This window comes from Hylaeus anthracinus, unplaced genomic scaffold (genome assembly GCF_026225885.1).
Source record: "Hylaeus anthracinus isolate JK02 unplaced genomic scaffold, UHH_iyHylAnth1.0_haploid 12001, whole genome shotgun sequence".
NCBI classification, from domain to species: Eukaryota; Metazoa; Arthropoda; class Insecta; order Hymenoptera; family Colletidae; genus Hylaeus; species Hylaeus anthracinus.
The window spans coordinates 2,916,157-2,932,850 of NW_026534348.1; the positions used below are offsets into that span (position 1 = coordinate 2,916,157).

The 16,694-nt window shown below is 30.2% G+C and overlaps 3 protein-coding genes and 1 pseudogene across 3 annotated transcripts in view; 2 read left to right on the forward strand and 2 right to left on the reverse strand.

Moving 5' to 3' along the window:
• The window catches only part of LOC128890919 (putative uncharacterized protein DDB_G0282133), a 3,992-nt pseudogene extending 1,781 nt beyond the window's left edge, over positions 1-2,211 (reverse strand).
• Positions 1-7,895, forward strand: part of LOC128890921 (DNA mismatch repair protein Msh2) — a 10,260-nt gene extending 2,365 nt beyond the window's left edge. The window contains exons 3-15 of the mRNA XM_054149932.1: positions 4,002-4,125; positions 4,211-4,467; positions 4,549-4,716; positions 4,816-5,004; positions 5,076-5,470; positions 5,630-5,841; positions 5,928-6,245; positions 6,316-6,537; positions 6,635-6,867; positions 6,939-7,030; positions 7,112-7,334; positions 7,412-7,504; positions 7,585-7,895. Of these exons, the coding sequence (XP_054005907.1) occupies positions 4,002-4,125; positions 4,211-4,467; positions 4,549-4,716; positions 4,816-5,004; positions 5,076-5,470; positions 5,630-5,841; positions 5,928-6,245; positions 6,316-6,537; positions 6,635-6,867; positions 6,939-7,030; positions 7,112-7,334; positions 7,412-7,504; positions 7,585-7,740 (2,682 nt within the window). The 3' untranslated portion in view covers positions 7,741-7,895. The remainder of the gene's footprint in view (positions 1-4,001; positions 4,126-4,210; positions 4,468-4,548; positions 4,717-4,815; positions 5,005-5,075; positions 5,471-5,629; positions 5,842-5,927; positions 6,246-6,315; positions 6,538-6,634; positions 6,868-6,938; positions 7,031-7,111; positions 7,335-7,411; positions 7,505-7,584) is intronic.
• Positions 7,896-8,037: 142 nt separating this feature from the next.
• On the forward strand, positions 8,038-12,793 carry LOC128890922 (uncharacterized). Its single transcript, XM_054149933.1, has 6 exons — positions 8,038-8,524; positions 8,793-9,617; positions 9,710-10,073; positions 10,152-10,455; positions 10,541-10,783; positions 10,865-12,793. Exons 1-5 carry the CDS (start codon positions 8,397-8,399, stop codon positions 10,627-10,629), a joined length of 1,710 nt encoding a protein of 569 aa, XP_054005908.1. The 5' UTR covers positions 8,038-8,396; the 3' UTR covers positions 10,630-10,783; positions 10,865-12,793.
• A 1,457-nt stretch (positions 12,794-14,250) lies between these two features.
• LOC128890928 (ras-related protein Rab-39B) lies at positions 14,251-16,324 on the reverse strand. The gene is made up of 3 exons (XM_054149942.1): positions 16,182-16,324; positions 15,480-15,589; positions 14,251-15,330 (listed from the first exon to the last, which is right to left on the reverse strand). Exons 1-3 carry the CDS (start codon positions 16,287-16,289, stop codon positions 14,892-14,894), a joined length of 657 nt encoding a protein of 218 aa, XP_054005917.1. The 5' UTR covers positions 16,290-16,324; the 3' UTR covers positions 14,251-14,891.
• Between the last annotated feature and the right edge of the window lie 370 nt (positions 16,325-16,694).

The window sequence follows — 16,694 nt, forward strand, 5'->3', positions numbered from 1 at the left end:
GGATGATAAGTACTTTGTGACTGCTGTCCAAACTCTAGTTTTCCAGAAGTCTGTTGAGTAAAATCATCGAATTGATCTGTTTGTTGGATCATATCTGCATTTGCACCTGCACTGAAATCTTGATGTTGTTGACTTAACTGCTTAGTTGGATATTCTTGTGTATAACTGGATTCATCAGATTTAGCATCACGTTTGTACATTGTTTGGTGTTGAGAGCTGGTGTGCACATGCTCAATTGTTCCATGTGTGCAGTCTGCATTATTTCCTACTTGACTTAAATCCAATGTTCCAGACATCAGTTTTCCTAATTTTGATTGATGCTCGGAATGAAAACTATTTTCTCTATATCTATTGTTGTACTGTGCATTCTGCTCGTTAATGTATGGAATATCTGCAAAATGTTGAGGTCGTGAAATTTCTTGCATGTGACTAGAAGAACTCCATTGTTCTTTGTAATGCGGAAATCGACCTGTGTCTGAATTTATTGGGCTATTTAGATTGTACGTATTCTGCCTTAAATTATCATCAACAAACTTTTTCTGCTGACTATCCAAAAGTTCTGTTTGCTGCAGATTATCTCTATGTTGTTGTGTCATTCCTCCACTGTATATATTTTTATTGTAACTGCTCCTTCCAGTATTAAGTACATTAATATGTCCTATTGTAGGTTGTTGGTTTGTTGTGTATACCTCGTGGTTTTCATACATATTAGAATTTCTTGTATCTTTAATATTCTGAGAAGGACTTTTATAAGGTCCAATATCAGTATCTGTTTGCTGTATATAGTCTTGTTCATCATCATGATTCGTCGTAAATAAACTGCTTCCATGATTGACATGACCTCTATGAACATTACTGTTTATATTATGAAGACTATCACTGGTCAATCCATGCATATTAATATTTGTTTGTGCAATATTACTAGACGCCATGTTTGTTGTAGCAGACATCTGTTTTAATTTTTGCTCAATTTCTCTTTGCAAGTTTTCTAGTTCTCTGTCTAAGTTGTGTACTCCAATTCTACTTGTCGTAAGTGTAGGAATACCACTGGATGAGCCAGAACTGGAAGTGTAGTTCCTCTTGTAATAACGAATTTTCTTAGGTCCTGTTACGTATTGACCTTCTTCTTCAAACACTCGTCCATGTCCTCCATCAGTTCTATATGAATCCACTTTGCTCCAATTTCCAGGTTGTGTATTAGTATAAAAGGGGTTTTGAGAGATTTGCGTATTCGACCCAGTATCATATTCTCCAAGATCCTCGAGCCTTTCGCTACGAGCGTTGCCTCTTATGATCGATGATTCTCTGTGTTCACTGTGTGTTCCACTATGTTGTGCCATTGATCCAATATTACTTACTTGATCATATGTCCTTTGAGAATTAATGTTTTCTTCCATATTAGGTACATAAACACCGTGTCTATTTTCCTGTTCAATCTCCGATAATTCTGCACCACTTGGGTATCCTGTATTGTAAGATGATGAATAATTCTTCTTGTAGTATCTTACCGTCTTGGAACCATCAACATATTGACCCCGTTCTTCATGTATTTTCCCATTTCCATTATCCGTATTGTAGTCATTGTGTTCTGACCAAGTTCCAGGTTTGGAATAGTCAAGTCCTTCTAAACGCGCTGAAGTTTGCGTTAAATCATGATTTTGAATGCTACCAGATGTTTGTGAACCAACTTGGAAGTGTTTGATAGAATGGCTACAAGATTCTATACATCCACTTGGTGCAGATAATACTTGTGTTATTGATACCAATAAAATGACAATCCCTTGTATCGTCATGTTACTGACTTGGTCTGTGAAATGCAAAATATAGTCAGATACATTACATTGGAAAAGAATATATAAATATATATAGTTATATTAAATTAAATATAAATATAAACATATCTTAAATACATTTTGTGAATTAAATTATATTTTACTCTTTAAAAATATAATTTGTACTTTTTTTATTATAAAAAAAAAATATTGCATTGTTAGTAATATTTACAATTAAATGTACACTATAGGTATATTGTGAATTAAAACTAAACATATAATTACCTTATAACAGAAGACCAAAATTCACTAATTCGTGTAGGATAATTGATGATTGGGATGCTCTCTGTGGCAGAAAAGATTGACATGTACTACACATAGGTTGCAGCAATTCCATTTATGTTGGTTTCCCCTTCTTTTTACCACACCATCTGAAAACATTCTCTTTCATTCTTGCATGATGATAATGTTTGCTATGCGTTTATTCCAGTTTACATCCATTCTTATCGGTATCAATAATTCACAGTAATAAATTAATTTCTGTGAAGAGAAAGATTGATGAATATTCGCCATATCTAATTTAAGTTTTATGTCTATTGAATTTTTCATTTAATTTATAATAAATCATATGATAATATCTCGATTAAAATATTCAGAACAGAATATTTAAAAAGTACAGTGTATATCATAGAAAAGAATTATACCAATCATTAATAATTTTTCTATTTTTTTTTGTTTAATTATAAACTGGAAATTCTATTTATCATTAATGTGTATTAATATTAATATTAAAGCTAAGTTAAGAAAAATAAGTTTTACACTAGTTTGCATCCATGTCTAACAAAGTACTATACATGATACTGTCTTATGCTTACAGGTAATAGTTATACATGGTTTTCCATTATTGGTTTGATGTGTCATCACTGAAGTCATTCTGAATGTGTAACATCCTTGTTGTGACGTTTTAATTTATTCTTATTTCATAATAGGTAGAATTTCAAGGTGATTATCACCAGGACATCAATGAGTCTGAATGTTCTTCTGATTTCTGATCTAAACTGTTATTGTTTTACTTGTTTCTAAATACCAAAGTATTTTTTATATCTGTTTTATTTTTAAATCTAGTTCACAAATTGAAAGATTGGAGTATTATACATATTTGTACTCTTCATAATATGGTTGTCATGGCCTACTTAAAACATATTTGACTGACCTTCCTGGAACATGAACTGTGATCTTTTGTCATAATAATGATGAATAATACCTCCCAGATAATGTCATTAAAATTAATGCTATTGAATTGTTCACAATTTTTGACCACCTAATTGTTTATAATTCATGTTTTTTATAGTAATCAATATTAACAAATAAAAGCGATTATAATATCAGTAAATTGAGTCTAAATTTAATATCATACAAATAATTATTTTTTATTTCAATATTTATTGAACTTTCAAATAATTTTCCACATTAACATTTTTGGAAAGAAAAAAGTTAACCAAAAGCTTCACACTGTTTCGTATAATGCTCAAAATTGACAAATATTTTGAAGAAAATAGTTGATTTCCTTGAAACTGTTCACGTTACATTATCAGTTCATGATGCTTTGACCCCCAGATAGACATTGACCTACAGATATACAACAAGATTCTTCATTTTCTTGGAAATGTGTAATGTAATATTATAATTTAGTCGCATTTGTCACAGTTTTCTAGTTTGTACAACTAGAAATTACATTTAAAATATTTTACATAATGTTACTTGGTAAAAAATCAACGTTAATTTACATGTTATCAATAATTATATGTCTTAATTTTTATTACAAAATATTATGCCATTATGAACTGACACTTGACAAGAGTTTTAATATAAACATTTATAAAAACAAATGACATAATTTTTAATTTTACAATATTATTAGTTTCCATCTTAAGTTGTTTGAGGCTTGTAGTATGTGTTCAATTATTGTACATATACAACAATATAAAATAAACCAAAAATATGTGTGGAGAAAAATGGAAACCAACAGAATATTCATGTAAAATGACAATACATGCAGCTTTATAATGCTTGCATATCGCATCTATTATTTCTGGAAACCTTACATAAATAGGTCAAGGATACATGGAAAAACAAGCTCATGTTTTGTAGTTCTTGGTGCAAAGAATTATTTAACACGCTGCACGTAGTTAATTACTGAAATTAGTTTTGAAATTTTATTTGTTTCAGAAACTCAATACAACTATACGATTTTTTAATAGAACTGATTATTACACATTGCATGGTAGCGATGCTTTATTTGCTGCTCAAGAAGTTTTTAAAACCACAGCAGTTTGTAAAATGTTGGGATCGGGTAAGTCTTCAAATTTAATTCTTAAAGTTTCATTTAATCTCAATGCTTGAAAAATGTATGAGGAAAACAAATTTTATCGATACAGATCCATACAAAATCGAGGGTGTTATTCTTAATAAAAACCATTTTGAGTCATTCATACGCGATTTATTGTTAGTGAAACAATATAGAATAGAAGTTTATGTGAATCAGGGCTCTGCAAAAAATCAAAATTGGGTATTAGAATATAAAGGTTCTCCTGGCAATTTAACACAGTTTGAGGATGTATTATTTGGTAATAACGATGTCGCAGTTAGCGTACGCGTAATAGCTGTGAAACTTGGAATGGATGGAAAATCCAGAGTAAGTCGTTACGATCAGCTTCGCTATAAATTTTCCAAGAGGATATTCGTGACTAAGTGTATTGAATTTTACGTTTTGCAGATCGTTGGTTTAAGTTGCGTAGATACTACTGCAACCTTATTTTCTGTATGTGAATTTCAAGATAATGAATCATTTTCTAATCTGGAGTCTCTTATTGTTACACTAGCTCCTAAAGAATGTTTATTAATTCAAGGCGAAGGTAGCCATGAATTTCAAACTCTGAAACAGGTATCTGGATGAGACATTCTTTTTATGTAAAAATAATTTTATTAGTATCAGTTAATTAGAAATTATTGAGGAACAGAACAATTATGCTTATTTTTCTAGCTAATGGAACGAAATAATATAATGGTCACATTAAGAAAGAAAAATGAATTTTCGAACGAGTCAATAATGCAAGACTTAAATACTTTAATAAAGTTCAAAAAAGGTCAACAACAAAATGTACAATCTCTACCTGAAACCAATTTAAATCTTGCTATGTCAGCTACTTCTGCTCTTATCAAATATTTAGATGTAGGTATCGTACTATTGGTAGGGGTAGAATATTGTTGTTATCATAATTTAATATAAATCTTTTTAATTAGTTAACGTCAGATGAAGGAAATTTAAATCAATTTAGCATGGACCAAATAGAACAATCACGTTATTTAAAACTGGATTCAGCTGCCATGAAAGCACTTAACATCGAACCGCGTGCTGATACTCTATCTGCGTTGAGTGGAAATGCACCTACAAGTATATTATCCCTTTTGGATAAATGTAGAACACCTCAAGGCCATAGGCTTCTCGCACAATGGATCAGGCAACCCCTTAAAGATTTATCCCTTATTAAAGAGAGACACGACATTGTCGAAGCATTAGTAAATGATAATGAATTACGATCTGGACTAAACGAAGATAATTTAAGGCGTGTACCAGATTTACAAGTACTCGCAAAAAAATTATCCAGTAAAAAAGCTACTTTACAGGATTTGTACAAGTAGGTAAACTGTAAAAGTGAAATATGTAATAAATATCATAATCAAATTTCATCGAAATACCTAATGTTGAGCGCAAAAAGTGCAGAATTTCGCATGGAAAGTTCTACGCATCGCTTATATTACACTTCAACATTTATTAACATTTTTTTCCATTTCAGAATTTACGTGTGTACATCACATTTACCAAGACTAGTAGACCAGCTATCTAATGTAAACACAGTAGCCTTACAAACAATGTTTACTGATCCCTTAATTGAACTTGTTAAAGATATGAATAAATATCAACAAATGATCGAAGAAACAATTGATTTGGATGCTGCTGAAAAAGGAGATTTCTTGGTTCGACCAGAATTTGAGGATGAATTAAAAGGTGTCCACATAAAATGTTGTCATTGTATTCATTCCTTGTAGTGTTTAATTATGCAAATTTTACTCAATGTGTTAATTTTATATTAGAATTAAAAGCTACTATGGACGAAGTGGAAGAAAAATTGCAAGCACAGTTAGGTAAAGTTGCTGCTGATCTTTCGATCGAAGGTGGTAAAACATTAAAATTAGAATCTAATCAACAATTTGGTTATTACTTCCGCGTTACATTGAAGGATGAGAAAGTTTTAAGAAATAAAAAGCAGTACAGTATTTTGGATTCTAATAAAAGCGGCGTGCGATTTCGAAGTGATAAATTAAACTCCTTGAATGACGATTACATCGCTGCCCGAAATAAGTATACGGTAGAACAGAAAAAGGTTGTGGACGAAATAATTGAAATTGCAGGTTTGTATATTATTCCAATCTTGTTAGAATTAGCCACAGTTTATTATAATAATATTTGTAATATATACAGCCGGTTATACTACTCCATTAAAAAGTATTGGAACTGTGTTGGCTAGTCTTGATGTACTTACTGCTTTCGCTTCTGTTGCTGTGAGTGCCAATAAACCATACGTACGTCCTGAAATGTTACCCAGTGAAGCAGGTGAATTAAGTCTCGTTCAGGTTCGACACCCATGTTTAGAAGTTCAAGAAGGAGTAGACTATATAGCTAACGATGTCAATTTTAAAAGAGGTAAGGTTTTTATTATTATTGTAGACGATTAAAATTTACCCCATTTATATGTAATTTATCGAGGTTTCTTTTACTATGCTGATTATCAAAACTGTAGAACAGTGTCATTTTTGTATCATAACTGGCCCAAATATGGGAGGTAAAAGCACTTACATAAGGTCAGCTGGTGTTGCCGCATTATTGGCACATATTGGAAGTTTTGTTCCTTGTGATAAAGCAAAAATATCAGTACTAGATTGCATATTAGCCCGCGTAGGTGCTGATGATTCTCAATTAAAAGGACTCTCTACATTCATGATGGAAATGATAGAAACTGCCGCTGTATTGAGGGTAAATTGAAACAACTAAAAACCAAAATTTTGAAAAAACTAGTACTCTAAATTTGATGTAAATTTTTATAGACGGCAACGTGTAATTCTCTTGTATTAATTGACGAGTTAGGCAGAGGCACATCTACTTATGAAGGATGCGGTATAGCATGGTCAATCGCAGAGTAAGTCGTAAAGCTTGTGCTAATGAACGTATTCGTTGATTACTTATAATTCATAAATACATAACTGTAATATTTTCATAGGTATTTAGCGAAAGATATTAAATGTTATTGCCTTTTCGCCACACATTTCCATGAAATCACTAGATTGGAGGAAGAAGTACCCTCTGTTAAAAACGAACATGTTACTGCTCTTGTCCATGACAATAAGTTAACTTTATTGTACAAAGTAAAACCAGGTGTATGCGATCAGAGTTATGGGATACATGTTGCTAAAATGGCCAATTTCCCAGAAGACGTGATAAATGTAAACCTGTTTTTTCATAAATTTGTATGCAGTTCGATATTTTCTAGTGACATTAAAGCGATTAATATTAATTTTAGTTCGCTAAACGCAAGCAAGCAGAACTTGAAGATTATCAAGCTTCAGTTTTTGAGGGATCTGATAATCCACAGAAGAAACAAAAAATTATCATGGTGATATTAACATTTTAATGTATTTTTATGTATTATTATCGAATATTATTTAAACAATACCTTTATTAATAATGTTACAGGAAGCTGAAAGGATCATTACAGAATTTGTTAACAAATGTAAACAATTAGATAAATCTTTGTCCAATGAAGATTTAAAGGATAAAATTTCAACATTTAAGAAAGAAGCTTTATCTCATAACAATCCTTACATAGAAGCACTTCTTGCTGCTTCCTGAGTAAAAATATAACCGAATTATGGCATTAAAACAACTACAGTCAGTATTATTTGTACAAATATTATTTTTTTAATGTAGGTTATGCAAAGTTACAGTGTGATTTTATAAATATTGTATTAAATCATTCATTTTTATATAAACATGTGTCGTGTTTTCTCGTCTCTATGAATTACTTGAAGTCAGCGATAAAAAGTAAACAACCCTTGTTATTATTTATCAAAATTCCAATCTAAATTATGTTTCATATCGAACAAATAAAAGCTTATTTGAATAATTTTCCAGTCGAATGAACATTGCGAATAAATTGTTATTCATTATTTAATGTTTTTACAACTGTTTGAATTCAACTCGCGGAAACTTCAAATATTTAATTTGTGCATCAGTTTACAGTCGTAAGATAACATCTATGATGTTTTTCCCATGCATACTACCTAACACTTTCATATGTGTAATACCATGCATTATCAGTTATATAATGGTCAATAGCTACTATAGTAATTCTTATTGAAGTACCACCCGTTGATAACATATTGATTCACTGTTTTCACCATTGTAACCTTGAACTTGACTAGCGTATTCGGCGTTTCTGGGGAGTGTCTGCAATCTTATATTAGTAACTGTTAATTGTACTTTTTGTATCGTTTTTATTAATAATTATGGATCCAGCGGTCTTCCCCGAAGAAATTTGGATTAAAATTTTATTATATTGCGATGTACCTGATATTATTGCTTTCGGTAGCACGTGTAAATACTTGAGAAAAACTTCGGATACAGACTATCTATGGTAAGTTTGAGGTTAAGTTTACGTCAAACTTACATTGAAATTCAATAATTTAATTGACAAGTAAATCAAACTTTGTTACTTCGAATTTTCGATAAGAGATTACAATTTACTCTGAACTTTAATCAATTTTCCAATTGTCAGACCTTGTAAAAATGATTTGCTGCTTGTAGATTTTTTAAAAATTTATATATTATTATATGTAAAATTCATTATAGCTCATCTTTACTGCTTTTAATTACTCATTAAAAATTGTTCATATTTTTCATAGGAAAATGAAGTGGCTACAATTGATTTCAAAAGTACATTTTAGATTTCCAGACATAAAGTGTTTACAGCTGCTTAGTGTCAGTTTCAAAGCGATGTGTTATAGATTACATATGGTAATCACATTAGGAGAGAATGTTCCTTTCCCAAAATGTTATCACTGCAGCGGTTACACATGTCAAAGAAATTGTGTGGAAGGTTCCAGTGCAAAAGTTGTAATCGAAATTGGAAATAAATACACATGGGTTATTATACCAAATTTTGGATTGAGAAGACATTTCTCGATGTTTGGTATACCTAAATATAACAATGAAACACATTTGGAGCAGACTCAAACACAAAATGTACCGAGTGGTAGCGTACGGCCAAAGTGTGATGGAAAATCATTGGCTAAAAAATTGAAATTACTGAAGTTATCGGAATTAGCAACTGCTAAAATTCCAAGGCCCAGTGGTCCATTTTGTGTCTTCTGTAATCCTGTAAAATTATACAGAGAAAAAACGAGATTAATTACGAATCAAAATGATCCAACATGTTACACAAGACCAAATCCAATTTATGAGAAACTTATAAATGGATATTGCACTGATACTGTTGAAGTACTTGGAATTCCAAACGTCGACGTTGTTAGTCCAGCAGAGGCATTATTAAGCGATGGGACATTTCCTGTTCTTAAGACTTTTGTTGATCACTTGTTTCATCAGATGAGTTTAACATCAATATTACGAAAACCTAATGCGGTGCTCATGTTCTGTGAACCATTAGCTATGCATCCAACATTAAGGAAACAATTATTGCACTACTTGTTCCAAGAAGTTAAAGTAGCAAGGTATAATAAAAAAATATCATAAATAAAGAATACATTTTTTTAAGTAACAAAGAACTATAGTTATTATACAAATATAATTATAAAATTTATAGAGTATGTCTGGTTCCAAAACCTTTGGCAGCATGCGCGATGCTGAGCGTAGAAACTTGCGTGGTTGTTGATAGTGGAGCTCTTAGTACAACGGTAGCTGTTGTGATTGGCGGTCGTGTTATACCGCAACGTTGGAGGTTGTTACCTGTAGGTGGTTGGCATGTAGCTTATCATTTAAAACAAGCTATGCACTGGCAACCAAAAGAGTATCATCAAATTCCTATAACATATTTGGACACGTTAGCGGTCAAAGAAAGATGTAGACTAAGTTATAATATTAAAAATGAAGAAAAGCGAGTAGGACAAAAATCTAGGGAATATATTAATCTTAGAGTTGATAGTTATGCTGACTACAAACAATTTTGGGTAAGCAAATTCCATACTTATATTTACGAGATTGCGAAGTCTCAGGAAAACTGGAATAAAAGTAGAAATATTTTTCAGAGAGTTTCCTTGGGTTCGGAATTATATATTGCTCCTGAAATGATGTACATCAATCTTGGTTTACCGCAAGTGATAAAGGATGTAACTTCAGGTTTATCTGAAGATTTAATGTATGATTGCCTTTCGAACATATTACTTACCGGAGGCAATACAGATCTTTCAGGTTTTGAATTAAGACTAACTAAAGATTTACAAGAAATATTACCTGAACATAGCAAAATTTTGGAAGTGAGAAATTGTCCTGGTACACATAGTTGGAATGTAGCTATGGGTTCCACATACGTGCCTTTAGCTGTACATCCTGGTAAGCATACAAAGTAGTTTGTATTATAATTATTCATGTTATTATAATTAAATATCTAAGTTTTCCACGTGAATCATTATTTCAGATAAAACTCCACCCGAATACATAGAGGGTAATCCATTCTGGTTATCAAGGGAAGAGTACGTTTTATTTGGATGCGAATCGTTGGAGTAGTAAAGCTATAATAAGTGATCCATTGCAAATTAATATTTCACTTATTGTATAAATGCAGAACTTTTTCTTGAATTGCCTTTAAAGTAGACACATGCAATCATAGATCATTGAGAGGACATTCCAAGATGAGGCACTTGGACGAAATTAAAAATTGGTTGGTATCTGTTATTAGAAAGATTTCTTCACATTTTTTTAAAACTTTTTCTACATTACTTCCATGTTTACTGCGTTACAGACGCTTCCGAGCCTCACTTTATGCGACAAGGGAGCGGGAAGTTTCAACTCATCCAGCATGAATTCAGTGATTACTAGGGTAAACGTATGTTTCTGAATCCATGTCTTTATTCTTATACTTACTAACCATTCATCCTTTCTTCTTATCATCATGTTCTTTATTCATAAAACTAACTACATTTCAATTCCCTTCAAATTGAAAAGTATCGTTATAAGATGCATTCATTCAGCTGGATTTCTCCACATTCCATTACCCGCATATGAATATAATCTAGGAGTTTCATTTTTTTATCAGTAATTTATTGGTTATCGATGATTAAATCATAATGTGACGTTTCGATATCTTAATAAATCCTTATAAGAGGATTTCATATTTTTCTCTTCATAGATTCTTCCATTCGGAATTTTAACTAGTATGCTAACTTTTAGTTAAAGTCATCTAAATTCAACAATACAGATTCCAATGAACTCCATGTGTCTGGTAAATGAGGCCTCAATTCTTTCATATTAAAATGAAATTGAAAGAGAGCTTTAGTTATGGGATATCGTTAAACTAATCAAGTTATAGACAATTTTCTCTGCTTCAAATTTCTATTTATAATATTCCTAGTTCACTATATAACTTATCCCACTAAGATGCCTTGTCATTTCATATTCATAGTGAATTGCTATTTACCGTCATATAAACTTAGTTCCCCCTTCCCTAATGATTACCTTTGTGTACATAGTTCATGTAGTAAATTGTTTTGTAAATACGAAATACCTAAGCTAAATCGCTTAAGTTATACTGTACAAATAAATAATTCTAGAAAGTATTATTTAGACACAAGTATTATTATATATATACATATACGTATAAATATATATTATATGTATATATATATATCGTAAATATAGTATTTCTAAGAAACTGTCCACGATTTCGTACATTTGCATTACGTAATTCTTGCCAAAATAAGAAATATATAATAATAGCAAGAAAAGAAAGGAGTAATAACGTTTCTAGTCACTTTAAATACAATTAAACTATTTACATTTTCTTCCAAAATAGTGAGCATAGTACTATTGGAAAATAAGAATTCGTAATTATTAAGAGTATAAATATTTAAGATTTAGCTTCATAAAGTATAAAATTATGACTGTTGTAATCATAATTTTATGAACAATTTAATATGCGATTATTATTTGTAATATGTACAGTAAAGATGTTTTATCGATTAACGAATTGTAATTGGACTATTAAAACAAACACATTTTAGTACTACTTCATACATCTCTAATAATGTACAAGTTAATTGAACAAAATGTTTATATTATAAATCACATTTTTTATCAATGGGAATTAATGTGAATTATTACGTTATTGTAATAAATTGTAATTTATAATATTATACCTGCTGCTAGGTTCTTGTAAAACGTTTAATATCTCTATAATGTAAACATGTATATAATTTAACTTAAATTATAAAATAATATAAGTATCTATAGTATAATTTTCATGGGCATATCTTTTATATCAAGTAGATATTTCCTTTATTTTTGTATAATTAAAATTTTTTTATGTTGTTTCTCTGAAAAAAAACCAATGCTACGACTTTAATTAAATTAAAGATTTAGGTACTACTATAATTACTATTACTTTGGGAGGAAAAAAAATACTTATTATCATAGTACTTTATTACTAAATTATTTTTTCCATGTATGAAAGATGACATACATGGATTATATAGGCAGCATGATAAATTTATGTTTACTTATTACTCATAGTTTGAAACATTTTAAATTATTTTATAACTTGTATATAAATGAAAGTTATAAATATGTTTCTCATTAGAAATAGTAAGAAGATCAATATTTTAAAATTATACGTGAAATTTTGCTATTTGTACATTTCGTAAATAAATCATTTTCATTTATAGTATACTAAATAGGAGATTCCATCTGTTATCGATATTTAAATTGTTTTTCTGATTACAGTCTTATGTATAGTGTAAATAATGTACTATTAATAATATTATTTCAAATTTTATTTCACAGAAAGTGATACCATTAACTACATACAATAAATGATAGAAAAATAATATAGAATTCTATGATATATTGTTTATTTTTCAACATGATTATATATAAATGTGTAGTGTACAAAGATTTATGTACCTAAACAAATTTCAAATTACCCATAAATTTATACATTTTATGAGAAAATGGTTGGAATTTATATATTTCACGATGTATTCGAGCCCACGCGCGTTTAAAACAATGTAGCACACAGATTTGTAACAATTTACAACTTCAAAGTAAAATTGACAATTTATATTTACATGAAATTGTTAAAAAAACGTAAAGGAACTTGTTACAACTTTGGATAATATTAATATAAAAAATTTACATTCCTTATAAATATAACAACTCATTTTGTTAATCAGTATTTTGCAACACTGCACACGTATTTCATTACTATTTCCTAGCTAAAAGATAAATATCCTGTATAGAGAGCTATACAAGGTTGATGACAAGTTATATAATATTTGTTCATTTTTTTTTAAGTATCTACGTATTTTCGCTTTATGCCACAGTTAATGAGTATAAAACTTCATAAATGAATTCTATTCATGCTGTATTTATGCTCTTTATTTATACAAATGCAGATTCAGTGCATTGTTTGTCCTGAAAAGTATTATACATTGCATACAATAATGTTATTGTATGTAAATAAATATTTTCTTCCTAGTCAATTAAACTCGCACAGAGATACACAAGTCTTATAAATAACATTTATGTACTCGAATTTACCCTCATTAATTTGTTTCTGTCTTAAAAATATGCAAATGTTTTTGTTCTTCAATTATATTCTCGAAGTAAGGAAATTTTGGTGTTCTGTTTTTAAAGATAGATATGAAAAAGTGTAAAACATACAACCTGGTAAAAAATGTTTATATTAGAAATATATTAGACTACATTATAAAAAACTTTTTTTGCCTCATACTCATCTGGCACCTTTATAATACATCTTATGATAAAAATATAATAAAGCAATTGCTTATCGGTTCATATTAAGGTAAATTAAGATATACTAGCTAATATAATATTTCACAACAAGATGTTTGAACAAGATTCTCACATAAACATGTGATGTAGTATGTATAGAATCAATTTCTGATCGATTTTCTAAAATCAGAACACAAATATCATTGTTCATTTCATATTGTTTCTGTAGTTAAAAATGTTATAATAAGTAACGATTTATTATCCTGTTTGCTTTTAACTATATATGAACAATAGTGAAGTATTTATTAATTTGGCTCTCCGTGTATACATAACATTATCACAAACTGTGGCATTAAAAACAAAAAGTTGCTAGTGTTTAAGAAATGATAAATCAACACGTGTAGTATAAGCGTTTCATTAATAATTTATATATGTACAATATATAATTTGCAATTTCATTTTTATATTGAAAATTTCGTTTTAAATTTGATCTAGTGTAAATAAATATCTTATGTTATAAATGAAGATTTATATATCTTTTTTCAGGAAATTTTCTGATATTTTTCCGTATTTTTGTTACACAATTAATGCTTTTGACAAAGAAGCACAGCCGTTATTTTCTCCGTGTAACAGAACAGTTTTTGTATGACAAAATACGTAAAAACACTTTAGCTAAATTTATACTATAAACAAACTTTTTTTGCGCTTATGTATTTTGTCCTTTAAATGAGATAGAAAACACTCCTAGATCATTGCCTATATGTTTCAATGATATATATTGATTTTTTTATACAAGCTATGTACAAAACTGTCTAGTCGAGACTTATACATAGTATATATTCATCGTTAGTCTTTTCCCTAAAACAAGAATGCAATGGAATGCAATTTTATTAGATTAAAATAATTCTTAGTTTGTTTATCAATTGAAACTAATATTATAAAAATCTCAGTGTATTTTCATTGGAGGAATTTAATTGATGTACGTAAATAAAATCCACTGCATTCTAGAAAGCGTCCTTTTCAACAAATTAAACATTGACTTAACAGCAAGAGGTTTTTGCTGGTTCTGCTTCAACTAAATTAAAATCTAAACCACCGGGTCTAGCAAATCCAGTTTTGATACCATCCCAACCATCTTCTACCTTGTATTCCCCAGTTTGTATTCTATTATAAACTTCTTGTGTGACTGTTCGAAATGCATCCTCAACATTAACTCCAGTCTTTGCACTGGTTTCAATGTGATGTACTCCATGCTGATCGGCAAAGGCTCTAGCTTCTTCTTTTGAAACTTCTCGCCTGCCTCCATTGGTAACCAAATCTAATTTACACCCTACTAATGCAAATACAGGGCGGTGTGGTTCAATATGTCTACGAGCTTCCATCATCCATTGAGGAATATGCTCGAAACTGGCTCTGTTGCAGACATCATAGACAAGCAGTGCTCCAACAGAGTTTCTATAGTAAGACTTTGTAATTGACCTAAAGTAAACAAAGTACCATAGCATTAGATTACATAATCTTTCAGCACAAAGTTAATTATTAAAAAAAAAAAAGAACTTAAACACAAAATATTAGTGTTACGAATTTCATTTGCAATTTATAAAAAACATAATAAAAATCTGACGCACCTAAATCTTTCTTGGCCAGCTGTATCCCATAATTGTAATTTTATTCTTGTCCCATCTTTAACTGTGATTAACCGGGCAAAAAAATCTACCCCAACGGTTGGATCCGAAAGCTAAACAAAATTAAGCCAGTTAAATTATTAACTTAATACTTTTAACAAATATATGACATAAAGAGAAATTGTAAAAGATAAAAAGCTTTTCCTTATTTAAAAAAAAAAAAAAATCTGGAACTGGATTCATTGTAAATATATATAAACATTTTAAAATCTTATTTACTTATGTATAAATGACACAGAACACAGAGATATCATAGACTTCAATTCAACCTTTATACCCAAATGGTGTGAGAATCTAATTGTTTACTAACCTATTAGCAATATGAAAAGTAAATATAAATAAGAAATAAAATCGATTTGTTCAGGTTGTAAGAATGATTTCAAAATATCGTTGTTTTGACATTATTTTCCTTCAAACGATAACGATTCATCGATAACAGGTATTATTAAACCACAGAATTGGAGATGCTCCAATTGTGTTACTAGATTATCGAAATAAAATCGTTAGATCATTCGAAAAACCAGACCTGCGATTTAGCTCGTCGAGAGAACGAAAAGTAACACGATGACGAGTCGTAATACCGTTTGTATTCGTTTCAAATCAATTTTCTAACGCGATGACGAAACGGTTACAGTTGCTGCGTACCTCTGCGAACTTCCCATCAGTGAAATACTTCAACAACGAACTTTTCCCGACTGTACTGTCGCCGATGAGTATCAGACGGAACTGATAATCAAAAATTGGTTCCACCATCTTAACGTCCGCTACGATTAAACTTCTTCACAGGCAACGCTCGCGTTGTCGCTTAGATTATCATGATTTCCCTCTGTGCACTTGTCAAAAGCGAGAACGTCGCTGACCGTGACAATAATCATCAGCTTCCTACGTTTGCCCAAGACTGTACTGCGCTTATTGCGCACGACACTGCCCGAATAAACACCCAGACTTCGCCAAGATCATCACGTTTAAGTGCATTGTGATTTCCAGTGAACAAACTCCTGCATATCGTTTCAGCTTTCTCTGCTTTCTTCTCTCCTTAATCTTTTTCTTTATTTTTATTTTTTTTCTACACAAAATATAACGCGATCGTACAACGTACTCGAAATATATGTAAAAAAATATCACGTTGGTTTACGTCTTTGTATATTTTTCAATTGT